The sequence below is a fragment of the Chrysemys picta genome, chromosome 11, assembly GCF_011386835.1.
Source record: "Chrysemys picta bellii isolate R12L10 chromosome 11, ASM1138683v2, whole genome shotgun sequence".
Taxonomy (NCBI): domain Eukaryota; kingdom Metazoa; phylum Chordata; order Testudines; family Emydidae; genus Chrysemys; species Chrysemys picta.
In genome coordinates this window covers 9,701,097-9,723,304 of record NC_088801.1, presented here as the reverse complement: position 1 = coordinate 9,723,304, position 22,208 = coordinate 9,701,097, and the positions used below count along the sequence as shown (strand labels likewise).

The 22,208-nt window shown below is 43.6% G+C and overlaps 1 protein-coding gene across 19 annotated transcripts in view; it reads left to right on the top strand.

The window, feature by feature from the left end:
* Positions 1-22,208, top strand: part of CLASP1 (cytoplasmic linker associated protein 1) — a 265,392-nt gene that overhangs the window by 167,429 nt on the left and 75,755 nt on the right. For 13 of the 19 annotated variants that reach the window (XM_065561475.1, XM_042843074.2, XM_065561469.1 and 10 more), the window contains 2 exons: positions 5,382-5,489; positions 12,407-12,469. The exons of 5 other annotated variants lie outside the window; for them this stretch is intronic. In XM_065561475.1, coding sequence (XP_065417547.1) covers positions 5,382-5,489; positions 12,407-12,469 — 171 coding nt within the window. The remainder of the gene's footprint in view (positions 1-5,381; positions 5,490-12,406; positions 12,470-22,208) is intronic. One more of the 19 variants, XM_042843075.2, reaches the window with a different exon arrangement.

Genomic DNA, 22,208 nt, shown 5'->3' with positions numbered 1-22,208 from the left:
ACTAGTATTGTCCGTTAAAATGAAACAAACTCTGATGTTACCATCATGTTTCTGTTTATGCTGATAATCATGTTACATGGACTATTTTGAAACAGTCCTTATTATCTGAAGGGAATTTATTTTGCATAAATCACTCTTGGGTTGCGTGCATTCAAGTAAATTATGGGAGCCTTGGAGAATTTCCTGTAAAAGGGTAACTTATACCCCATCACTATTATATGCCTCCCCTGCAAAAATCATCAGTGCTCAATCCTTGGGAGTGTGAGGACGCTATCAAATCTGTCAGTCTTTTCTTTCCTTCTGGGTTGATGGTTGAAGCCTGTTCTTTTGGGCTGTCATTGGGATCAAGGTGTTTTTTGAGTTTTGTATTTGTTTAATACTCAAATGCAGAAACTCTGCAGCTTTATTGGATCTTTAAAAAAACTGGACACTATATAAAACAAGAACATTTGTTTGGATTAAGTTATATTTTATATTTTACTTTCTTAAGAGTCTCAGATCCTATTTACCCTCCCCAGTCATCGAGCTGCCCATTTCATCAACTAGCACCTCCCATCCAGTACATCCTAAGCCTATTGATAGGCTCTCTCGGGCTCTGATTCAACAAGGTTCTGAAGTATGTTAAGCAAGTGAGTAGTTCATATGCTTAACATTATGCACATGCTTAACTACTGTGCTGAATTGGATTCTTAGCTTTGAGGGAAGTGGTTAGTAGTAAATGGCTTGATTTTCAAATGTGCCCAACTCTTGCAGCTGTCTTGGGTATTCATTAGTGTTGAAAAATCAGACCATTACAGCACTGGAAGTTAGGACTCCTGGGTCCTATTCTTGGCTCAGCCACTGACTTGTGTGGTTTCTGAGTAAGTAATTTAGGGCCAGATTGTGACTGTCTGTGTTGCGTATGCAAGAGAAGGAGGATGTTAGGAGCTTATCTCCTCTTGCACCACCACCAGGATACTCCATGCAGGGGCCATCCACGAGGGCAGATTTTGTGCTTCTCTGAGGACAAAGACTTTGAGGCTAATAGTAGTAGTGGCACTAGCCCCACAAAGGGGCACAGAATCAGGGCCATAGTCCTTTACTGGCCTCTTTCCCTTTCCCTATTGGCAAGGGGTGTAGCAGTGGGTACCTTCCATTCTTTGATGGACACTTGTGGGATGTACTGTGCCTTTGTGAGTTAACATGTCTCTTGGAGAGTCTACTGGACTGGTCGGGCTCCATGGCCCCCTCCCCCCAACATGGGGGCTTGCCTATAAGATGCAGTGGAGCTGTAAACCTCCCTGTGCATCTATATAATGGGAAGACCATCCTTCATTACCTCCCAGGAATGTTTATAAATTACTTTGAGATCCATGAATGAAAGTTTCTGAAGCAAGGAAATGCATTTGATATTGTAGGCATCTGCTTCAAGCGGGTTCTGTAGGAAGACCAGTGTTACCTGTGCATCATAGGAATCTCGGTTAGCATTATCATATGTATCTCAGTTAGCATTACACTGAATAGATGCTGTGAGGTAAACAACGCACTTCTCTTTGGAGAGTTATAAATACACTGATGATGAGTTTGGGAGCTGAGTGGCTAAATCCCCATGCACCAGTTGGATTCTAAAAGGATTATAGATATTCAAGGTTAAAGTTTGTTCTCCTTCAGAATGTTAGCTGATGAACTTGCTGGTAGCAGGCCCAGTTTACCATCAAAATCATTTAACTTCCTCTCCCCAATGTTTTTAAGGGCTCAGCCCACATTTGGCTGCTACAATGAACAAGGCAGTTCTTGAAGTAGGCTGCCAGCTGTACTCTGCCTCTTTGCTGTGGGTGTTATATGATGGCTGCTTAGGCAGGTTTTGCAGAGCCTTTGAGTTGCATCAGCTGCTGTAAAGGAGACAGCATGGAACCCAGCACTGTGCCCTTAATATCTACTTGAACTGTGATTTGTATAAGTTTCAAGTGTCTTGCATACATTAGATGAACAATCAAGGAGATGGGCCAAATCCTACTAGTGGTGGTCACCTGAGTCAACCCTTTAGCTTCTCCAGGACAATCTGCATGAGTAAGACAAGCAGGGTTTGGCCCACTGTTGCCATATATTTTTCTAATTGAGCTAACAATCTCCTCCTTATACCTTTTTAGATGAGATTGGAAAGTTTGTAGTATACAGAATGCCTTTGGAAAGTCTCCTCTGCATTGTATTGAGAGCACTCAGTCACACCGAAGGCTGGCCCACAGCTTATTGTTGGGTGCCCAAGGTGAATTTTTGTTAGAGGCCCCCACTTCCCCTGAGTCGAAATAGTAGATCCCGCTTTCTTTCTATGCATCCATCCACTGTTATCATTTTGTCTTCCCCAGCTCTTTAGTTTTCCCTCATTTTGGAACTTGTCTTCTGTCCAGCTGGCTGCCTGCCTTGTGGTCCATACTTTTTGGAATGGGATCCTGAAGTCAAGCCTTCTGGCTGTCTGACCTTTCTGGCTGGATGACTTCTTCTTGCAGACAGACTCCCCTCTGAATCATGACAACCCCTGAAATGTGGCATCCTGTACAGCCACGATTTGTCTTGTACCTAAAATGACCCGTGTTCAAGGCAATGGAGACCTGCAGGGAAAATCCCTGGGAGTTCGTCATTTTTCTTTATTGTGATCCTTCTTTCCCGTCATTCATTCTCTTTCCCTTGTGTATGTATCTCCATCCACCAACATACATGTCTCATATTTAAATATCACTCATTACGTTAGGAAATCAGAATATAAGGTGTTTTTTTCTGGTTGCTTGGATATTGTGTCTAGTGGGTGGCATCAGATCCCAGTATTCTGTTTTGATTTGTAATATCCAAGAGTAGAAATGCGTCATATGACATGCAGGCTTTTTAATTCGTTAATAAAGAAAAATGTGTTGCCTGTATCGTTCATTCTATAGTGATCACGTCTATCGGACTGAGAATATGTGCTAGGCCTAGGGTGCTTAAATCAGGAAGAAGACTGACAGATGAAAGATAAATTTCATGAAAGTGCTTGTAATAAAGGAATGCCTGTGCAAACTACCTCCATGTGAAGGCTGCCAAGATTTACATGTAAGCATGTGACCCAAGAGTGAACAGTCCTACTTTTAGAGAACCCCATACTTCCAAATAAGTATATTTCTCATGCAGATTACGTTTGGGAGTTTTTCTTTTCACCCAAAGCTCACTCTTAAGCTTCCTGTTCCAATCTGAGGCGTCTGTATTTTTGGGTCCTAATTTCATTCACTCCATGATAATCCTACTTATTATAACACCACCTCTCTATCTCCTTCATAACTTTCTCGGCTTCTGGGCATGGTGGTGTTATTATCAAGTTGGTCTATAGTTCATCTTGTATTGTTCAACATCAAAGTTCAGACATCAGAACCATTAATTCATCAAACAGATGTATGAGTTGGGTTTTGCAAAACTGGGAGGGGCTTGAGAAACCAGGGATCTGGCAACAGTTTATATCTGAATTTCTGACTCTATATGGGAAGGATTCTATTTTGTCCTGTACTGTTATACTTCAGGGGATACTTTGAAGGGTGATAGGCCCAGCACTTAACTGATAATATAAAAACAGATTATTTACTGTGACTCTGTCCTCCTCATCCCTAATATTCTATTCTTCAATAATGAGGAATGCAGAAATATTTAATTTATTATCACATTCCTTGATGATTCTACAAAATAATCCCAGTGTGCTAAATTTTTCTATTACCATGGCTCTGTTTGCACTGTCCCCAGCCTCCTCTATCCATGAGCAGGCACTATAAACATTTATAAGACTGCACTCAAAGGCATGCATTCGACATCATTTTGCAAATATGAACATCCTGCTGAGTACTGATGATGGAGCAGACAGGCAGAGTAGGTGACAGCACTACGGTATGTGCATCTCTGCCATCCAAGTCAAAGCTGAAAGATCTGATTTTAGACCAGACACTGTGAACAGTTCCTTCAGGGCTTTTCCTAACTACTCATTTAAAAGTAGCTACTCTTGTTTCCAAAGACTAATACAGTGATTAATTATTCAAGATATATTCACAGCGCTTAATTGTAATTCAGGTTCTCTTTGTTACAGGTACAAATGTGATACAAAAACAACAAGGAGTCTGGTGGCACCTTAAAGACTAACAGATTTATTTGGGCATAAGCTTTCGTGAGTAAAAACCTCACTTCTTCGGTTGCATCCGAAGAAGTGAGGTTTTTACTCACGAAAGCTTATGCCCAAATAAATCTGTTAGTCTTTAAGGTGCCACCAGACTCCTTGTTGTTTTTGTAGATACAGACTAACACGGCTACCCCCTGATAAATGTGATACAGTGCATTCTCTTTTATGCAGAACTAATTTACAAGTTATGATTCATTGGCTTGTTGCTACCATATCCCAATAAAACAGAGTTTACAAAGAAATAATCCAGTTACGGTTTACATGAGGCAGTTTTGTTGTTGACTTTTTACCCCGTACTTAAATTTACTCTTAACTGATAGGTTAAATAACCCTCTAAGGGCCCAATCCTGCTCTCCTTATTCAGGCAAAACTCCCACTGAAGCTAGTGGGCCAGTTTTTAATCTTGGCTACTGATCTTCAATGGAGTGACAGAGACTGGAATTATCAGCAGAATTATCAATGTGCCTGAGATCAGAATCTGGCCCAATGAGAGTTTTGTTGGGGAAAGGAGTGCACGACAAGGACCTTTGTAGAGTGTATTTCTGCTTTTAGATATGTTTAGGCAATAAAAATTAGGCAGCTTTTGGTAAAAGGACCGAAAGCATTGAAACCCATGTGGTCTTGAAATTCAAACTGCTTTGTAACCCTCTCTATTCACAATATCTTTCAAGGGGGAATTTACCTCTGTAAATCTGTACACTGCAATGTCTTGTTTTCCCCCAAAATTTTGATCATGTGTAAACTATCCTTGCAAAAGCCAAACATACATAGAAATGGCTTTCTCTTTTGTGATGATTTTTAAAATAATTCTGATCATGTTACAAACGCTTCTTCCTTCTTCTAATTAAGCAAATATTCTTCCAGAAAGGTTTCTTTTAGCCTCAGCTGTTTTGCATGCTTCTGTAGCAGTAGAGCTCAGCCACTCTTTAAATGAATGAAGATCTCCTGCTCTACTCAAATAACAAAGCTTGGATTGCCTGAGAGACAAACATACTGTGCCAGCCAGACATTCAGTGGGGCTGAAACTTCCAGTTAAAAACACAGCTCAGCATGTGACACAGTTGGTTTGTGAAAAGCCTGAGGTGGCTGTAGCAGATGATAATTACTAATGTAATAATTACCTTAACTAACAGAAATGTGACTTGACTTGATAAGCTGTCTGTCCTCATTAAACTTGTTCACCTTCTCTGAAACTCTCCATGCTGCATGCTAGCACGGAGCAGCCGTATCCCCCGACCCAGCATGAGTCAGGGGTGCAGCCGCGATACCAGCCGTGAGAGCAGTCGAGATACAAGCCCTGCTCGGGGCTTCCCTCCACTTGGTGAGTACATGTAGGCATTGGAACTTTAAGGGTCGATTTCCCTTTCCCCATTCTGCTTGTCTGTCCAAGACACTGCCAGGTGGAATGAGCTTGTTTCCTTCCTCTGTTCACTTCCGTACACTCCCCCTTTCCAGCCCTGCTACCTTTTTGTTCTCTTCTGCATGTTTCAGTTCCGGTTCTCAGTGTTTTCTTTTAGTAGAAAGTCCCTTGATCCTGAACTCCCGTGATAATTTCAATGTCTTTAAGTCCATTTGTACAGACCTCTGCAATGTTTCACCTAAAAAGACAGTTCCAGTATTTTGATGGATAACTATGAAAGCAATCCTACTTGTACGGCTCAGAGTATGGTTAGCAGCACCACAAAGCCTATTGCAGAGTGACTTCAATTATACACGAACTGATCTGAAACCTAGATACAAAAAGAGAAGCAACAATTTCACACTAAACCCCAGTTAAGAGATCAAAATTCTTTTTATGTAAAGGTTCTATACAGAGCCGTCAGCCACTGATTCGTAAGTTGGACATGCCATACTAATGGAAATTCTCCTCAAGTCTGAGCATCTTCAGCACTCTGAAAGGTTGAGGACTGAAATTAGCATGGTTATTCAGTTTAAACGTACAGTACAAATATAAAATCTCATTACGGTTTATCGTATGCAGACATTTTTGTTCTTCATAGGGCTGAAATGGCAGGATAGTTAATGTTTCTGATCAAATGTCATTTCATATCCAACAGAATACATCACGTGTTGTACAAAAGCTTTGTTCATCATCTCAAGACAAAATACAGTTGATCTCTGAGGCCTATCTGTTTACATAGCAATTCTATAACAGTGGGTTTGGTTTTCAAATTGGGGGAAAGAAATCATTATGGATTCAATCTGGCAGGCTTGGTATGCGCAGAAGCTGTAGGATCTAGCTTTAGAACTGGTGACAAAGTACAATTGTATGGAGTAATATGTAAGTGGAGCTGGAATACACATTTGGGCTTGATTTCACTTTAATTTACAGAATTGGAAGCAAGAGTTGCATAAGTAAATGAACTGAGGTATCTGTGGATTATGCGCTCCAGTCAGACCAGGAAGGGAGGTAAAACAAGATGAGCAAAATGCTCCTCTTTGGTCCTCAACTCTGATAATTCTTCTCTTCCTGTGTTTGTACAGCATGTGGGGAGAGTGAAATATGAAAGTCAAGATTTGCAGTGTAGATCTGAGCCTGTTTGGCTCAGTGCTAGGAAGAAAAGTACTCTTGGACAGTGTGCGGTATTGGGGAGTACTATGTTAATTCCATTAAATTGCCATTACTCTGAAATTTCATTAATTGACTAATTTATACTTCTTGATTAATCTTGTCTTTGGAACTGAATTATTATCAATATAAGTGGTGTTTCCATTATTGCTTTTATCATTTAATCTCGGGCTATTTCTTTAGGACTTGATCCAATTCTCAATACAGTCAATGGAAAGACTCAGATTGTCATCCATGGGGGTTGGATGCTTCTGCTCCCATTTGAAATCAGTGGCAAAATTCCCATTGACTTTAATGGAAGTAGAATTGAACCCTTAGCTTAATCTGAAAAAGGGTATTCCATAAGAGGCTTCATTAGGAATTTTTTTTCCTCTCTCATGCTTTCCCCTGATACTTAGCTATCTAGTCAAAATGTTAGTGTGAACTGGGATACTTGAGGATCCCATTCCAATACTTTGGACTTGTTTTTCATTAGATAATGTAGGTTAAAAAAATGGAGTTTGAAAGGGGAACTGTGAAAATCTCTCCCTCTCATTTTTTTTGAACATCTCTTTACAAAACTGATTTAGATCTGAGATAATTATGGATGAAATTTACCCTGAAAGAAATGGACCAAGTCCTGCACTTCTCAGTCAGGGATAGTAGTCCTGTTGAAGTCAATGGTACTACCTGCACGTTATTAAAAATGAGGGGAGCAGGGAGAGAATGTAAATAGTTAAACCAAATTATTTGAAAATCACTCTCAAGCCAAGTTCTGAGGTACAACATGGAACTGTTGTTGAGATAGGGTCTGATCAAAGCCCCTTAAACAAAGTCAATGGAAAGATTTCTGTTGTCTTTACTGGGCTTTGGATCAGACGAATAAGAACATGTGTCCCATAGCTGAGGTCAAAATTGGGGCCTCTGTGTTTGGTGATCTTCTGCAACAGCATTTCTGTTTGGGTTTTTTTCTCATCTTCATATGTAGATCTAGAATGTGACCCTTGAACTATTGGAAGGAGTTTGCAGTGATTTCTACATACAGGATGAGCAAACAGTAGTTCTTAAGGCATCAGCATGGATATCCTTGTTGATGCCATTTTCTGGCACTGCATCATGGATCTGACCTTTCTCGGACCCCTGTATTCTGATCACAGCTATTTCTGTTTTGAATAATGTGCTTTACCCAGAATAAAGTACATTACCACAAAAGATTTTTTAAAAGTAACCGGTAGTGAGTTAGTATCTTTGTATTCATATTTCAAGTAGGTTCTGATGCACGGTATGTATTTGGCCACACATTGCTCAGATATTAAAATGAGGATGCATTTTTTATCAGTTTTGGAGACAATTGGACACACAAAGCTATCCTTTACTATACCAATGTGTTTATGAAGAGGGCCCCTTGGTTGGCATGACGACTGGTATGATCATACATATCCAATTGTGAGAAGGTAGTGAAAATATACGGGCATACATTGAAATGCAGTGTTTTATTTGGAGTTGGGGGTTGATCTAAATGAAAAATGTCATATTAAATGTGTGTGGTTATTGTAGTCAAAATAAAACAATTGCATAAAATGATCACCTTCTTATTCACTTCTGCCCCCACTGGGCTAAATAGTATCCTGGTGGTACGCTCATAAAACTCCCATTGATAGCCATGCAATTGCATGAGCGTAACCGAGGGCCGAGTTTGGCCCAAAGGGAAAGTGTCCACTTGCTTTACTGTGCACGGCAAGGTTTTTGCTTTGGTAGCGCTGGGGAGCAGCAACTGAAGAATGAGATGGTTTCCTGATCTGACTCCGGAGACAACCACAAAATCAACAGCTCTGTTCTGTCTGTTCTGGTGAGAAGTGGCAAAAGGATGCCAGCTTAATTATCAGAGCCCACACTGAGTTTATGGGGCTGGCAGGTAAAAGGGATCACCTTTTGATTTATAAACGAAGCCAATTTGATATTGGAACCAGTGAGAGATACTAAATAAGCAATGCAGTAGATACTACTTCTGTATTTATGTTTCTAAGCTAAATTATATCATTTTTAGATGATGCTGTTTTGCATAAACATACTGGATGGAGAATGCCTGGTTTCAGCAGTAACTTATTACATTCAATGGCATTATGTTGGTATTGGTCTACACCGGACATTTTCCTTTTAGTGACAGTATGTTAGTTGAAACCTCAAAAATATATTGGTGGAAATACTTCCTTCGGGTCCTTGATCTAAAGATAAATACATTGGGCCAGATCCTCAATTGCTGGAGATTGGCCCAGTTCCATTGAATTCAGTGACGCTGCGCTGATCTACGGCAGCTGAAGATCTGACCCATACATGGATTATTATTATTATATACTACGAAATATTTATACAAATTGTTTCACTTTATATTTGGTTACTTTTTTGAATGATTTATTACACAGATGAAAAATAGTTAATTTAAAATGTAACATTGGATGTGATAGCCTGGGGATTATCACTTCAGTGAGTCAATAGGAACCACTACAGAAAAAAATAGATAGAAAATTCCAGTGCAATAAGAAACCAGCATAATTGTGGTGCAACCAATTTATTTGTCTACTTTTGTGTATTTTCACTGAAATGACTGTCATAAATTGGAATAAGTGCCTAAAGTCATAAACTTTGTGCTGTAGAATTATTACCTGAAAGAAGTGTACATACATCAGTTTAAGCCAAAACTATGTGACTCAGCCAGAGTATTGTTATTGAATTCAGTAACGTTTTCATGGAAACACTAATTAGTATGGTTTTTTAACACAGTGTTGTGACTCAAGTATCTCTTGATGCCAACTCGCAGAGTGCACTGGGGTGCAACGGGGTACAGGGATCCCTGAGGTTCACCAACATATTGTCATGGAAGAACTCTAATGAAAGGCTGTGTCATGCTAGTAGTCCTAGCCATTGTGAGAAACAACTACAGATAATAGGCTCCTCACATACCTTGAGACAAACTCTTCCAGACAGGTGTCTCCCACTGCCCCACCCCCATCTCCAGAGGGTAACGTTGTGTACTGTACGTCATACAATAGGATTCTGGTAGCATTCTAAGTCAAATGAGCTGGCGGAGACTTGAGAAGGAAACTAAGGCCTGGTCTACACTACAAAGTTAGGTTAAACTAACTACATCGCTTAAGGCTGTGAAAATCTTCCCACCCTATGTGATGCAGTTAAGCTGACCTAACTGCCAGTGTAGACTCCGTTAGGTCGATGGAAGAATTCTTTCATCAACCTAGCTCCTGCCTCTTGGAGAGATGGATTTACTACAGTGACAGAAGAACCCCTTCCATCACTGTAGTAAGTTTCTACACTGCAGTGGCACACCAGCAGCTGTGCCTCTGTAGCGTTTCTAGTGTAGACATACCCTAACAGGGAGAGGTAAGCAGCAGGTGTGGGGAGGGAACCCTATCTTGAGGTGTACATCAAAGGTCTGTTCTTGTGTATCTAGGTTTTTATTTGAATCTCTGTTCTTTCTTACATACATTTGTTTGTTTTATAATTGAACTCAAGTGCTGTGCATATTACAGGAGCATGGTCTAAGATGAAACTGGTAAATGGTGGTGAACTTTTCGTTGGGGAACAGATGATCTGGGATTTCTCTGGGTATCCCGTGATCATGGGCTGGATGCCACAGGGGGACACTTCGAAAGTATTCAGGGGCTGGAGTGCATCTGTTGTCAACCTGGAAGGTCAAAGACTGGGCTTGTGTAGCCCAGAGGAGAGTGCTTGAGTAGCTGACAGGCTGTTTGTTAGGGAGCTAACACCTAGCAGGTACTGGTAAGACTTCCTTCCTCTGGAGGCAAGTGGTAACAAGGAGACTCACAGTCCTGGGTGCTCCGCGAAGCGTCCCAAGTGTCGTTTTACTCACATTGTAAAGATTAACTTGTATGCCACTGGACTCTACTAAATATAAAAATCCTGTGGTAACCTAATGTTTTGGTCATTATCACACTAAAAGCCTGATCTTTCGAGCGGCTTCACATGGCCCCCATGATATCACTGGGGCTCTATGCAGGTATAAATGTCTGCCTGCACTCAGCAGCTTGCAGGACTGGGATCTAAATGAGGAAATGCGGAAGATAAAGTTCCCGCAGTAATGTTAACTTGGTCACATTGCTCAAGTATAGGTATTTTGTATTCCTTTGTTTCTTCTTAGGCCCTGATCCTGCCGGAGGATCCGTATATGTACATGGAGGGTCTGCCTTGTGAAGTTTAATATGTAACTCTTTACTGATCCTGCAAACCTTACTTTCATGAGTCATTTTTGATATCAGTGCTTACTTGAATAAATGCCTCGGGCCTTAGGCTCCATTTTTATATAGTGCATTGCACACCCTGAATATCTTATGGACAAGTTCCCATTGCTGTGAGAAACGTATTTTTTATTTTTCCCCCTCACTTTTTGTATGTAATTTTAATGTTGCATTTACAAATGTTTGGCAATTAAATAGAAAAAATCCTTTAAATTCTTGTAATGTGCATATATGTGCACCATTGACAACGTATATATATCTTTATAAATTAAGAACCATGTTCAAATGTAGCTTTCTTCAAGAATTAATAGCGACAATCATACAATAAGGCCTTCAGTAGGACTGTTGTATTGACTGAGGATTACTCATATGAGCAGAGTGCAGAATCGGGCCTTTATTTTAGAGTTTCTAGACTTATGTGTTTTTGAGTTATGTGAGCACAGATTTGCTAGACATATGGGAAAAAGCTCTTTAAAAACACTTGCATAATTCAGAAATGGCTGAACCAGATTTTTTCCAACATTCAAAAACAAATCATCTTTGTGCTGAAACTAAGATTGGAAAACTTCTGCCCTAAAGGAATTTGTCAAAGTTATGAACCACTGAAAATAAGGGGCTAAAATGGAAGATGGAATTCAATCTTAACTGCCGCCATTGCTACTTTATAAAGGTCGGTTGCTATAACATTTTGAGTGTGTTTGTGTATATATTACACTCTCTATGCACCCATACATATATGTATGTATATAATATATTTATATAAACACAATAACTATATACAAAAATGTTACACTATAGCTATCATAGCCACAATGGTGTGTGTGTGTGTATAAAACTCAAATATTTAACGAAAGAGCTGTGCTCAGTGGCTTATTTCCCGGTATGACTCCTTACACTTTTGTGACAACTCATTTTACGGAATTGGTCTTGGTCTTGTTATTGACATTGTTTCTTGTACATAGAGTAGAATATTGTGAAAAATATTTTCAAGCACAATTTCTAATCATTCCTCTTGGCTTCACTTCTGGGATTTAAATGGATCACATCTAAATCCTGTTATGGGGTTAAATGTTCCACATTCTCATACTAGCTGTTTTTAGGATCTGTGGTTCTGGAACATGACTGGCACTCACCAGTCTTTGCTGAACTGCACACGGTTTGGTACTCTTAAAAACAATGTATTTGTTTGTCACACATTGTGTTTGTGGTTGTGGGGGGGAAAGGAGGAAGCTGCCGATAGAGATTTTGCCTTGGGGCTTGCACTGTACTTGTTGCGCATTCATACGGGGCAGCATTTTCTTTCACTATAAAACACCCATGTTGGTAGTAATTGTGTGCATCCCTTTTGGACTGTGGCATTTTCTGTGTTGGGTACTTGTGTGTTAATCCTGTGGGTGTTGCCATTCCTTTTACTTGCAGCTTCTCGACGTCATTCCAGGTCCACTAGTGCTCTCTCCACTGCTGATTCTGTTGGGCAGTCAGGTGAACAAGTGCTAACTGCATGAATCTGCTTCTTAATATTAGTCTTGTTTTACAATCATCTTAACATTTGCTGTCATGCGTATCAGCCAGCACTTGGCATGTGCTTTTCATTACTGTGGGGTTTTTGTTTAACGTGCTTTTTTTATTTTAATTTATTGAATGTTTTTAATTTTGTTCATGTACTTTAGGAACATTATGAGCAGTGTACAAACAAACCCAGGGTGATCCAGGGCATATACAGATCCACCCTGCAAACTGATCAGCTGTGTAACGTGGGATACAGCCGCAGGGATGCTGAGCACTCAGGTGCTTGGGATTGGACCCTTACTGGCCAGATCCTGCATATTGCTGAGTATTCCCAAATCCCATCTAAGTCAATGGGAGTTAAGACCACTCAGTACCTTGCAGGATCAAGCCCCAGATGCACACGACCAACACAAAATTAGCGCTGGATGGGCTTTTAAAATTTAAAAAGGCAAATACAACATTTTCCAATATATAATTTTTTAAGGCCTGGTCCAAACCTCACTCAAGCCAAGGGCAAGACTCCCTTTAAAGTCCCTGTGCTTTAGCTCACGCCATTAATATTTAGATTGTAATGGGATCAATCCTGAGATCCTTACCCGCTTTTTACTCAAACAAAATTCCCATTGAATGTGTGGGCCAAATCCTCAGATTCTGAGCACGTGCAACTACCTTTGAAATTAGTTGATTTCAGTGGGAGTTTTTCTTTAATAAGAGCTGAGTGAGGACTTCAAGATTTGGCGCAATGGGAATTTAGCTGGCAAGAACTGAGTGAGGATTGCAGGAGCTGCAAAACTGCCCTTTTCATAAGGGAGAGTGGAGGCATTGATGACATTGTCAATTATTTAACTATTTTGAATAGGGTGTGTGAAATTCTGCTTACCTTAGGGTGAGGTTGAATTAAATGACTGTTATTTAACCCAAACCCTCAAAATTGATTCTTTTTATCTAGTGATTCTATACAACATAATTTAAGTTGAACTGACTTTCAACTTTAGAATATTTTAGGTCACAATTCAAATGTGATACATTTCACAGAATAATTGAAATAACTGAAAAATTATATTTCACTGTAATAAAGGTGAAGATCTAGACTACACATTCCTCTTCCACTGCTTATGATATATTCTACATTTTTAGCTCCTGTAAATTTCCACAAAGTATGATCAAACATAACACAGTAAATAACCTTTGTGCTGGAGAAAACTAAAGCCAGTGGGAATTTTGCCTCCATACAGATGATAAAATCAGGCCACAAATAGACCTAACTTCCCTTTTTAAAAATGAACTAAAGCTGGAATTTTCAAAGGAGCCTAAGTGAGTTTTTTGCTCCCAAATCCCACTGAATGTCCTTGGGAATTGAGTGTCCAATCCCCTTAGTCACCTTTGAGAACCTCAGCCATCATTTACGTAAGTCCCGTATAGTGAACAATCCCACTAAATAGCATGAAACCAAGTGGCATAGACTTTTAAATCCTATGTATCTTGCTCACATAAGAAGTCCCACTGAAATTAGTTACCTCTTGGAAGAGTAAGATTTAATCCTTACGCAGGTTTCAGATAAACTGTTCTGAATTGTAGAGAAGACATTTTACTAGTCTTTCAGTCTAACTAGAGTTCGTCAATACAATTGAAAAAAAATGTGTCTAAAATTGAGGTCATTATGGTCCCACTCAAGTAGCTCTTAAACATGTATAGTTCTCATTGAAATAAGAGAGACCTTACATGCTCAAAGACAGGAAGATTGGTGGTTTAAACTTACTTCATATTACAAAGCTGTACGCAGTTTGGAAACACTGGCCCCAGTCCTGCTTTGTAATATGGCCCCTTTGGCAGTGTCAAAGATGGCCCTTGCAGAATACCCTGAATGTTGGGGGTGGTTCCTTAACCAGTCCAGAGCAAGTGTAGTGGCTCAGGCAAGAGGAGCAAAGATGCATGACCAGAGCACATGGTACTCTGGCTATTCTGTGCCCAGTTGTGCCAGCAGCCAAGCATGTCCCCAGCACAGCACAGAATTAGGGAGATGCAAAAGCTTATATAGACACCTGTGGGGCATGCCCCACCTCATTTCTGCACTTGGTGCAGGAACAGAGTATCAGGGAATTGGGGCCCAATGTGTTTTGTGTTACATTACTCAGACCTTTAAATCTGTATCTCAGAGATTCCAGCAGTACTCTTGGAGCAAGATATACGCCAGCATGCCACATTGTACTTATTCTGATTTGTTTAAAAACAGCTCCCTTTTGTTTATGTTTATGCTGGGTAATTTAAACTGGTTTACAACTGAATTATTTTGTCATTCTGTTATTCATTAAAAACAGAAACTGTCTTCCCTTTTCTAATGCAACACTAAATTAACTTGCAAACCAATGACACTCAAAGTGCTATGTGTTGATCCTAAGAGGCCGAATTCTGCTCTCAGTACCACCTGAGCAATGCTGTTTAAATCAGTTAGGTTTTCACAGATATAACTGAGAACACAATTTGCCTCAACATCTTCTGCCTTTTTGTTATATACCAGTTATCCATCTGTGTTTATGAAAACACTCGTGTCTTCTGTACACTTTCATAACATAAATCTATGTAGCAACGCATTTAGTTTGTATCATATATAATGCAGTGTCATCTCCTCTGCATTCCTACTAAAGGAGTTACAGATCTTTCCATTCTGGGATGAAATTTTTGTCAAGTATTTATAACAGTTGTGCAACTGAGTTCATTAAAAAAGGGGATAGTAATAACGCATACAATTTTAATTTCCTTGTGAAATGTCATGATTTGATTACTTTTTCGCAGTAGTTTTTAAGAAATTTATTTTTCCCCTTGTAATGTGTTTTGTAGAAAATGAGCTTGTTGTAAATATAATGTTTGATCTGATAATGCATCTCTGAAAGATAGTAGGAAACTCCTAACTACAATCCGTCCACTTCTAAACATAAATATAGAAACAATCAAGTTTTCAGTTCATCACTTGACAAAATATGTTTTTAATTAAAAAAAAAAACCCTCCTATTTTCCCATTGCTGATCTAATCCTGCAACCCCTTAATCAGACATAAGTCGGATTTAATTCAACTTGGAGTTTTGCCAGACTAAAGACTACAAGTTTGAGGCCTTAAGAGATTAATTCAAGTAGTACAAAAATCATTCTTCCCTTTGGGACAATTACACCTCTCTCTAGTTCTTTGTATAACTGTTAACAAATTTTTTTCCCTCTATAATTGAGGTTTGCAAGAGATTTCTGTACTGTAGAATTTAAAACGTAAATGTTAAGGTGTGTAAACCAGCAAACTTTTCTTATATTTAATTATTTCCCTATTAAGTGTATGCACTCAAATAAACTTCTGAATGTAATACTTTACTCCGTTGCATAGAAGGATGCAATACATTTATACCACGTACAAATGATCATGTTCCTTTTTGGTCAAAACTTTTAATGGACAGAATATTTGTCCTTAGTTAAATATTAAATACAAAAAACCTGTTTAAAAAATCCTTGACTTGCTCCCTTTTGCCCACTGATCTTGTATTGGGTATTGACCAAATGCCGCTTAAGTACCCCACAGATGGGCATGCACGTGTGCAGCTTAATCCTGCATCATTCACGCTAATAGGAGGTTTCCATTTATTTAAACGGTAACATTTGCGGGACCATTCTCCACTAAGACAATGTAAATGTATGTCCTCTGGAGAGTAGTCTGTCCATGAGTCATTACTGAGTCGAGACACACTCATGAATACAAATCATGGCTCTGGGCATCAGAATGCCCCAAGTAGCTCATGTCATTGAAAGATCCGCAGAGCAACTTTTCCCTGTTTAGAAGTGGAGCCCGGACTGGGGTACACTACCTTGGTCCCATACTGCCTCTGCACTAGAAAGTATTTATGAGCAGTGTGGTGCCAGAATTTGGCCCATGATAGGTAAGTCCACTGCCCCTGTATCCAGTGCTTAATTTGTGCTCGAGCTGAGCCCTGGCACCTCTAGGCTTGGCAGTTCATAGCCTCGCCACCTCTAGGCTTGCGCCCTAGCACCTACTTATTTGAGCCCTGGCCCGTCTTTCATTACAAATTAAATGCTGCCTGTGTCTGATCCCCCTCGAATACCTACTGTATGCCTTTGGCTGACAGTATGTGTTTTATTAGTAAGACTAATATATGTGTCTGCAATAAGCCATTTGCTGGGTTTTTGCTAAATGACATTAATATGCAAAACCCTGGGACATGATGAAGGAGGCCAAGCAATATTTTGGAGGTAAATCACATTTTGGGCCCAGCGCTGTTCACATTGAAATCACTGGGAGCTTTTCCATTACATTCAGGATCAGACCTAGGGTTGCCACCTTTCTAATTGCTGGGAACTGGATTCCTGAGGCTCCCCCTGCACCGCTGCTTCTTCTCCGAGTGCTTGCTCATGTCGATTCCATTCTAGGTGTGCGCACGCCCAAGTGTGCGGCCGTCAGAGATTTTTGCCTTAGCGGTATCCGTAGGGCCAGCTGTGGCGCCCCCTGGAGTGCCATGCTCATGCCAGAGTATATCAAATGCCGCCAGCCCTGCACCAGTTTCTTTCCTCTTTCAGCCTTGTGCTTTCAGTTGTAAATAGTTCTATAGTTTGTTAGTTAGTAGTTAGGTAGCTGTTAAGTGTTCAGTTAGTTAAGTCCCAGCGGAGAATTTGCCCCAGGCAGGGCATGCCTCATTCTCTGTGTTTTAAGTCCTGCTCCATGTGTAACAGGCCTATGCCTGTTAGTGACCCTCATGATAGTTGTCTGCAGTGCCTTGGGGAGTCCCACGTGAAGGAGCGTTGTTGCATCTGTAAGAACTTTAGTCTTCAGACACGGAGGGAACGCGACATTCGTCTCAGGGCCCTCCTGATGCAGGCAGCCCTGCGCCCAGCCTCAAAGCCGGCTCGGTCTGAAACGACATCCAGCCCTTTAGTCTTGGTGCACAGTGTACCTCTGGCACTGGACTCCTCCAGGCACCGTTCCCTGTCCCTGGTGCCGAAAACAAAGCCGAAGAAGATGGTACCGGGCAAGCCTGATAAAGGCGTGCCGGGCAAAGGACCCTGTTTGGGCCTTATGCCCATTCCGGACCTGCACAAGGGCTCCAGCCAGGGAAGTGCCTCCACCTGAATGAACCCACCACCGACTCCGGTGAGCAGTACAAGGTCAAAGCTGACGGTGCTGTCAACGCCTGCTCAGCTCTCAGCGCCTGCAGAGCCAAGGGAGCTTCCGCCGCAGCCAGCACCGTGTTCGGCAATGGAACCCACGAGGGCAAGACCACTGGTAAGGCCTCTCACAGGATGAGCAAGTGCCATCGATCTCTGGAGCCAAGGCAGAGCGCTAGGTCGTCACGCTCTTGGTCTTCGCGCTGCCGGTCCCCGTCTTTGCGCTGAAGCTCTCCCAGGCATAGACGATCCCCTTGACACTGATCCACGTCATGTTGCCGGTTGCCAATGCTGAGACCTTGAGGCTGCTCCTTGATATGATGCCGCTTTCCCAACTCCCGGCACCAGTCGGAACGCTCCCGGTCACCAGCAGCAACATTTAGCTGCCAGACCAAGGCCACGACGGCCCCTCCATGGTCACTGGAGGGCAACGAGTTCTCTGGATCGGTGATGCAGTTCGGTCCCTCACCCGGGCAGCAATGGGACTGGGCCCCGGAGGGAGCGTCTGCGGCATCAGGGCTGGCCTGGCAGCAGGGTCAATGGACAACCTAATGGCCTTATTGGAATGCCTCTTGGGTTCCTATTATGCCATTGCCCCACTCTTGCCAACCCTCGGTCACTGCATCGGACATGCTGAAGCCTCTGCCTGAGCCACCGCCGGCATTGGGTTCGATGCAGGATGTTTTGGTGACCATCGGGGGAAGATGCCAGCGGGCTTCCCTTGGTGGTCCAATCATCCTCATCCTCCCCAGATGGGGCAGTGGTGGGGCCCTCCACAGCTAGCCCACTGGATGATTTCAAGGAGCATCAGGCGCTGCTCCTTAGGGTGGCTTTGAACTTGGACCTCAAAGCAGAGGAAATGGAGGAGCAGACGGACACATTGTTCAATGTGCTCTCAGCGGCCACCCCAGCCCGGGTTGCACTCCCGGTGCATGAAAGGGTCTTGAACATTGCCAAGTTGATCTGGCAAACCCCGTCCTCTATTCAGCTCGCGTCTAAAAGAGTGGAGAAAAAGTACTTCATCCCGGCAAAAGAGTTTGAGTACTTATATACCCACCCGCCACCAGGATTGTTGGTCGTGTCTGTGGCCAACGAAAAAGATAAGCAGGGCCCCACCAGTTCCACCCCCAAAAATAAAGATGCTAAGCGGTTGGACTTGCTTGGTCACAAGGTTTATTCAACGGCCAGCCTCCAGTTTCGGGTGGCGAACCACCAGGCCCTCTTGGGCCATTATAATTTTAACTTGTGGGACTCCCTCCCCTAGTTTAAAGACTCCATGGCCCAGGATGTGGCCCAGGAGTTTGCAACCCTGGTGGAGGAAGGCACTGCGGTGGCTCGGTGCTCACTCCAAATGGCCTGGGATGCAGCCGATTCGGCTGCCCGGGTGGTCGCCTCAGCAGTGGTTATGAGGTGCAGTTCCTGGCTCCAGACCACAGGCCTGTCCCAGGAGATGCAGGCCTCTATTCAGGACCTCCCATTTGATGGTGTCGGCCTGTTCTCCAACCAGACGGATGCATGGCTTTACGGCCTTAAGGACACGTGGGCGACTCTCTGCTCTCTGTGGATGCACATTCCTCAGGTTTCAAGACAGCCGTTCTGGCCGCCTCCGCCACCACGACAGTGGCAGCCTTGTCAGTGGCCTACAAGGAGACGGGACACTGGGTTTAGCTGCTGCCGCCCGTCATCATCTCGCTCCCCTGCACAGCCTAGCCCGGCGAAGCACCAAGGGGGCCAGAAGCACTCATTTTAAGGGTGCACCCAAGAGTGACGCACCAACCGTGCCCGGATCCTGTCACCCCTTTCCTCGACCGCCTCTCCCCTTCTTATTTGGCCTGGTCCTGGGTTACGTCAGATCTCTGGGTCCTGGACATAATCGCTTGGGGTTATACCCTGCAATTTTTGGAAACTCCTCCCTCCAGCCCTCCCTCTTCCCCGTCCCTATTCAGTCCCTTCTCACAAGCATTTCCTTGTTCAGGAGGATGAGAAGCTCTTCCTCAGGATATGGAAGGAAGAGGATTCTACTCCTGATACTTCCTAATCCCGAAGGTGAAAGAGGGCCTCAGGCCTATTCTGGATTTGCATGGCCTCAACAAGTCTCTCAAGAAGTTGAAATTCCGCATGGTCTCCCTGGCCTTCATCATCCCTTCCCTGGATCCGGGGGACTGGTATGCTGCTCTCGACTTAAAGGATGCGTACTTCCATGTCTCCATATTCCCAGGACACTGACGGTTCCTGCGCTTCATAGTGCCCGGGCGAAACTTTCAGTTCACAGCGCTATCTTTTGGCCTGTCCTTGGCCCCCAGAGTATTCACGAAATCTGTGGAGTCGTGTATGAACCTCAGACGCAGGGAGGTCCAAATCTTTCTGTATCTCGACAACTGGCTTCTCAAGGGCGGGTCTCCGGAGTAAGTGCAACGGATCCTCGATCTGGTGCATTCCACCTGCATTGACCTGGGCCTGTTGGTGAACACAGAAAAGTCCACGTTAACGCCAGTCCAATGCATAGAGTTTATTGGGGTGGTCCTCGACTCCATGTGGCCAGGGCCTTCCTTCCTGAGGCACGTTTTTGGGCCATGGCTGGCTTAATCTCCCACGTAAAAGCCCAACTACTCACTACAGCCCACACGTGGCTGTGTGCACATATGTGGTCAGCCACCCCCATCTTTATATGAGGCTTCTGCAAATGTGACTGGCCTTGGTTTACACTCCCAGCAGGCACCCCCTAGACCAAGTAGTGACGGGACCGAGCCATATCCTACTGTCATTGGACTGGTGGCGGGATCGCAAGTCAGTGCTCCAAGGACTTCCCTTTGTGTCTCTGACCCCATCGCTCACGCTGGTCTCGGATGCTTCAGATCCCGGCTGGGGAGCCCACCGATGTATTACATCAACAGGCAGGGCGGCGCCAAGTCTTTGGCCCTTTGTTGCGAAGTGTTCATCCTCTGGGACTTGTGTACGAGGAACGCCATTCACCTGGTGGCCGCCCACATTCCGGGGGACCAAGAACGTCTTGGCACATCACTTCAGCAGAACCTTCTCGTCTCACCATGAATGGTTGCTCCATCCAGAAGTAGTCAGACTGATATTCCACAAGTGGGGGAGTCCCCAGGTAGACCTGTTTGCGTCCAGGAAGTGCCACGTCTTCTGCTCTCTGCAGGGCAGGGACAAGGGCTCCCTATTGGATGCCTTTCTGATCTCGTGGTCAGGAGCGCTGATGTACGTCTTCCCACCGGTGCCCTTGATCCACAAGGTCCTCCTGAAGCTAAAGCAAGACAAGGCCAAGGTCATCCTTGTGGCCCCCTTGTGACCATGTCAGCACTGGTTTGGCATGCTGCTGAATCTGTTGACAGCTCCCCCCTGCAGCTGCCTCTTCGGCCGGATCTTCTGTCCCAGAACCATGGCAATCTGCTGCACCCGAACCTGGCGGCGCTGCACTTGACAGCCTGGCTACTGCGTGGCTGAGTGGAGATGAATGACAGTGTTCCGCCGGCGTCCAGGAAGTCCTGCTGGGCAGCAGGAAGCCTTGTCACATCCGTGTTGTGGAGGCCCCTCTGCAGGACATCCTGGACTATTTGCTGCACCTTAAGCTCCAGGGCCTATCACTATCTTCGGTCAAGGTGCACTTGGCGGCCATTTTGGCATTCCTTCCTCCATTTCAAGGCAGGTCGGTCTTCACCCGCCCTATGGTGGCATGGTTTCTGAAGGGCCTGGAGCGCCTTTACCTGCATGTTCAGGATCTGGTATCCCATTGGGACCTGAATCTTGTGCTGTCATGGCTCATGGGTCCCCACTTCGAGCCCCTAGCTTCCTGTTCCTTACTGCTTCTCTCCTGGAAGATTTCCTTCCAGTCGCCATAACTTCGGCCCGTCAAGTGTCCGAAATCAGAGCGCTAATGTCTGAACCACCTTACGTGGTCTTCTATAAAGACAAGGTTCAGTTGTGTCTGCACCCGGCCTTTCTGCCCAAGGTCCTCTTCCCAGTTCCATACTGGTCAAGACATATACTTGCTGGTTCTTTGTCCTAAGCCCCACGCGACAGATGAAGAACGCAGGTTGCTATAACCTGGACGTCAGTCGTGCTCTGGCCTTCTGCATAGACAGAACGAAGCCATTCCTTAAGTCAACGCAGTTATTCGTGGCGATAGCAGACAGGATGAAAGGTTGCCCTGTGTCTCCCCAAGAATATCATCGTGGATCACGGCCCATATCCGCTACTGCTACAAGCTAGCGAAGGTGCCCCCGCTGCCGATAGTGAAGACCTACTCGACTAGGGCGCAGGCATTCTTGGCAGCCTTCCTCGCTTAGCCGCCGATCCAAGAGATCTGTCGGGCTGCAGCCTGGTTCTCTGTCCACACAGTCGCTTCACACTATGTGCTGACCCAGCAAGCTTGGGATGATGCTGGCTTCGGCAGAGCTGTGCTACAAGCTGCACGATGGTGAACTCTGAGCCCACCTCCATTGATACTGTTTGCGAGTCACTTAAAATGGTATTGACATGAGCAAGCACTCGAAAAAGAAAAAACGGTTACCTACCTTTTGTAACTGTTGTTCTTCGA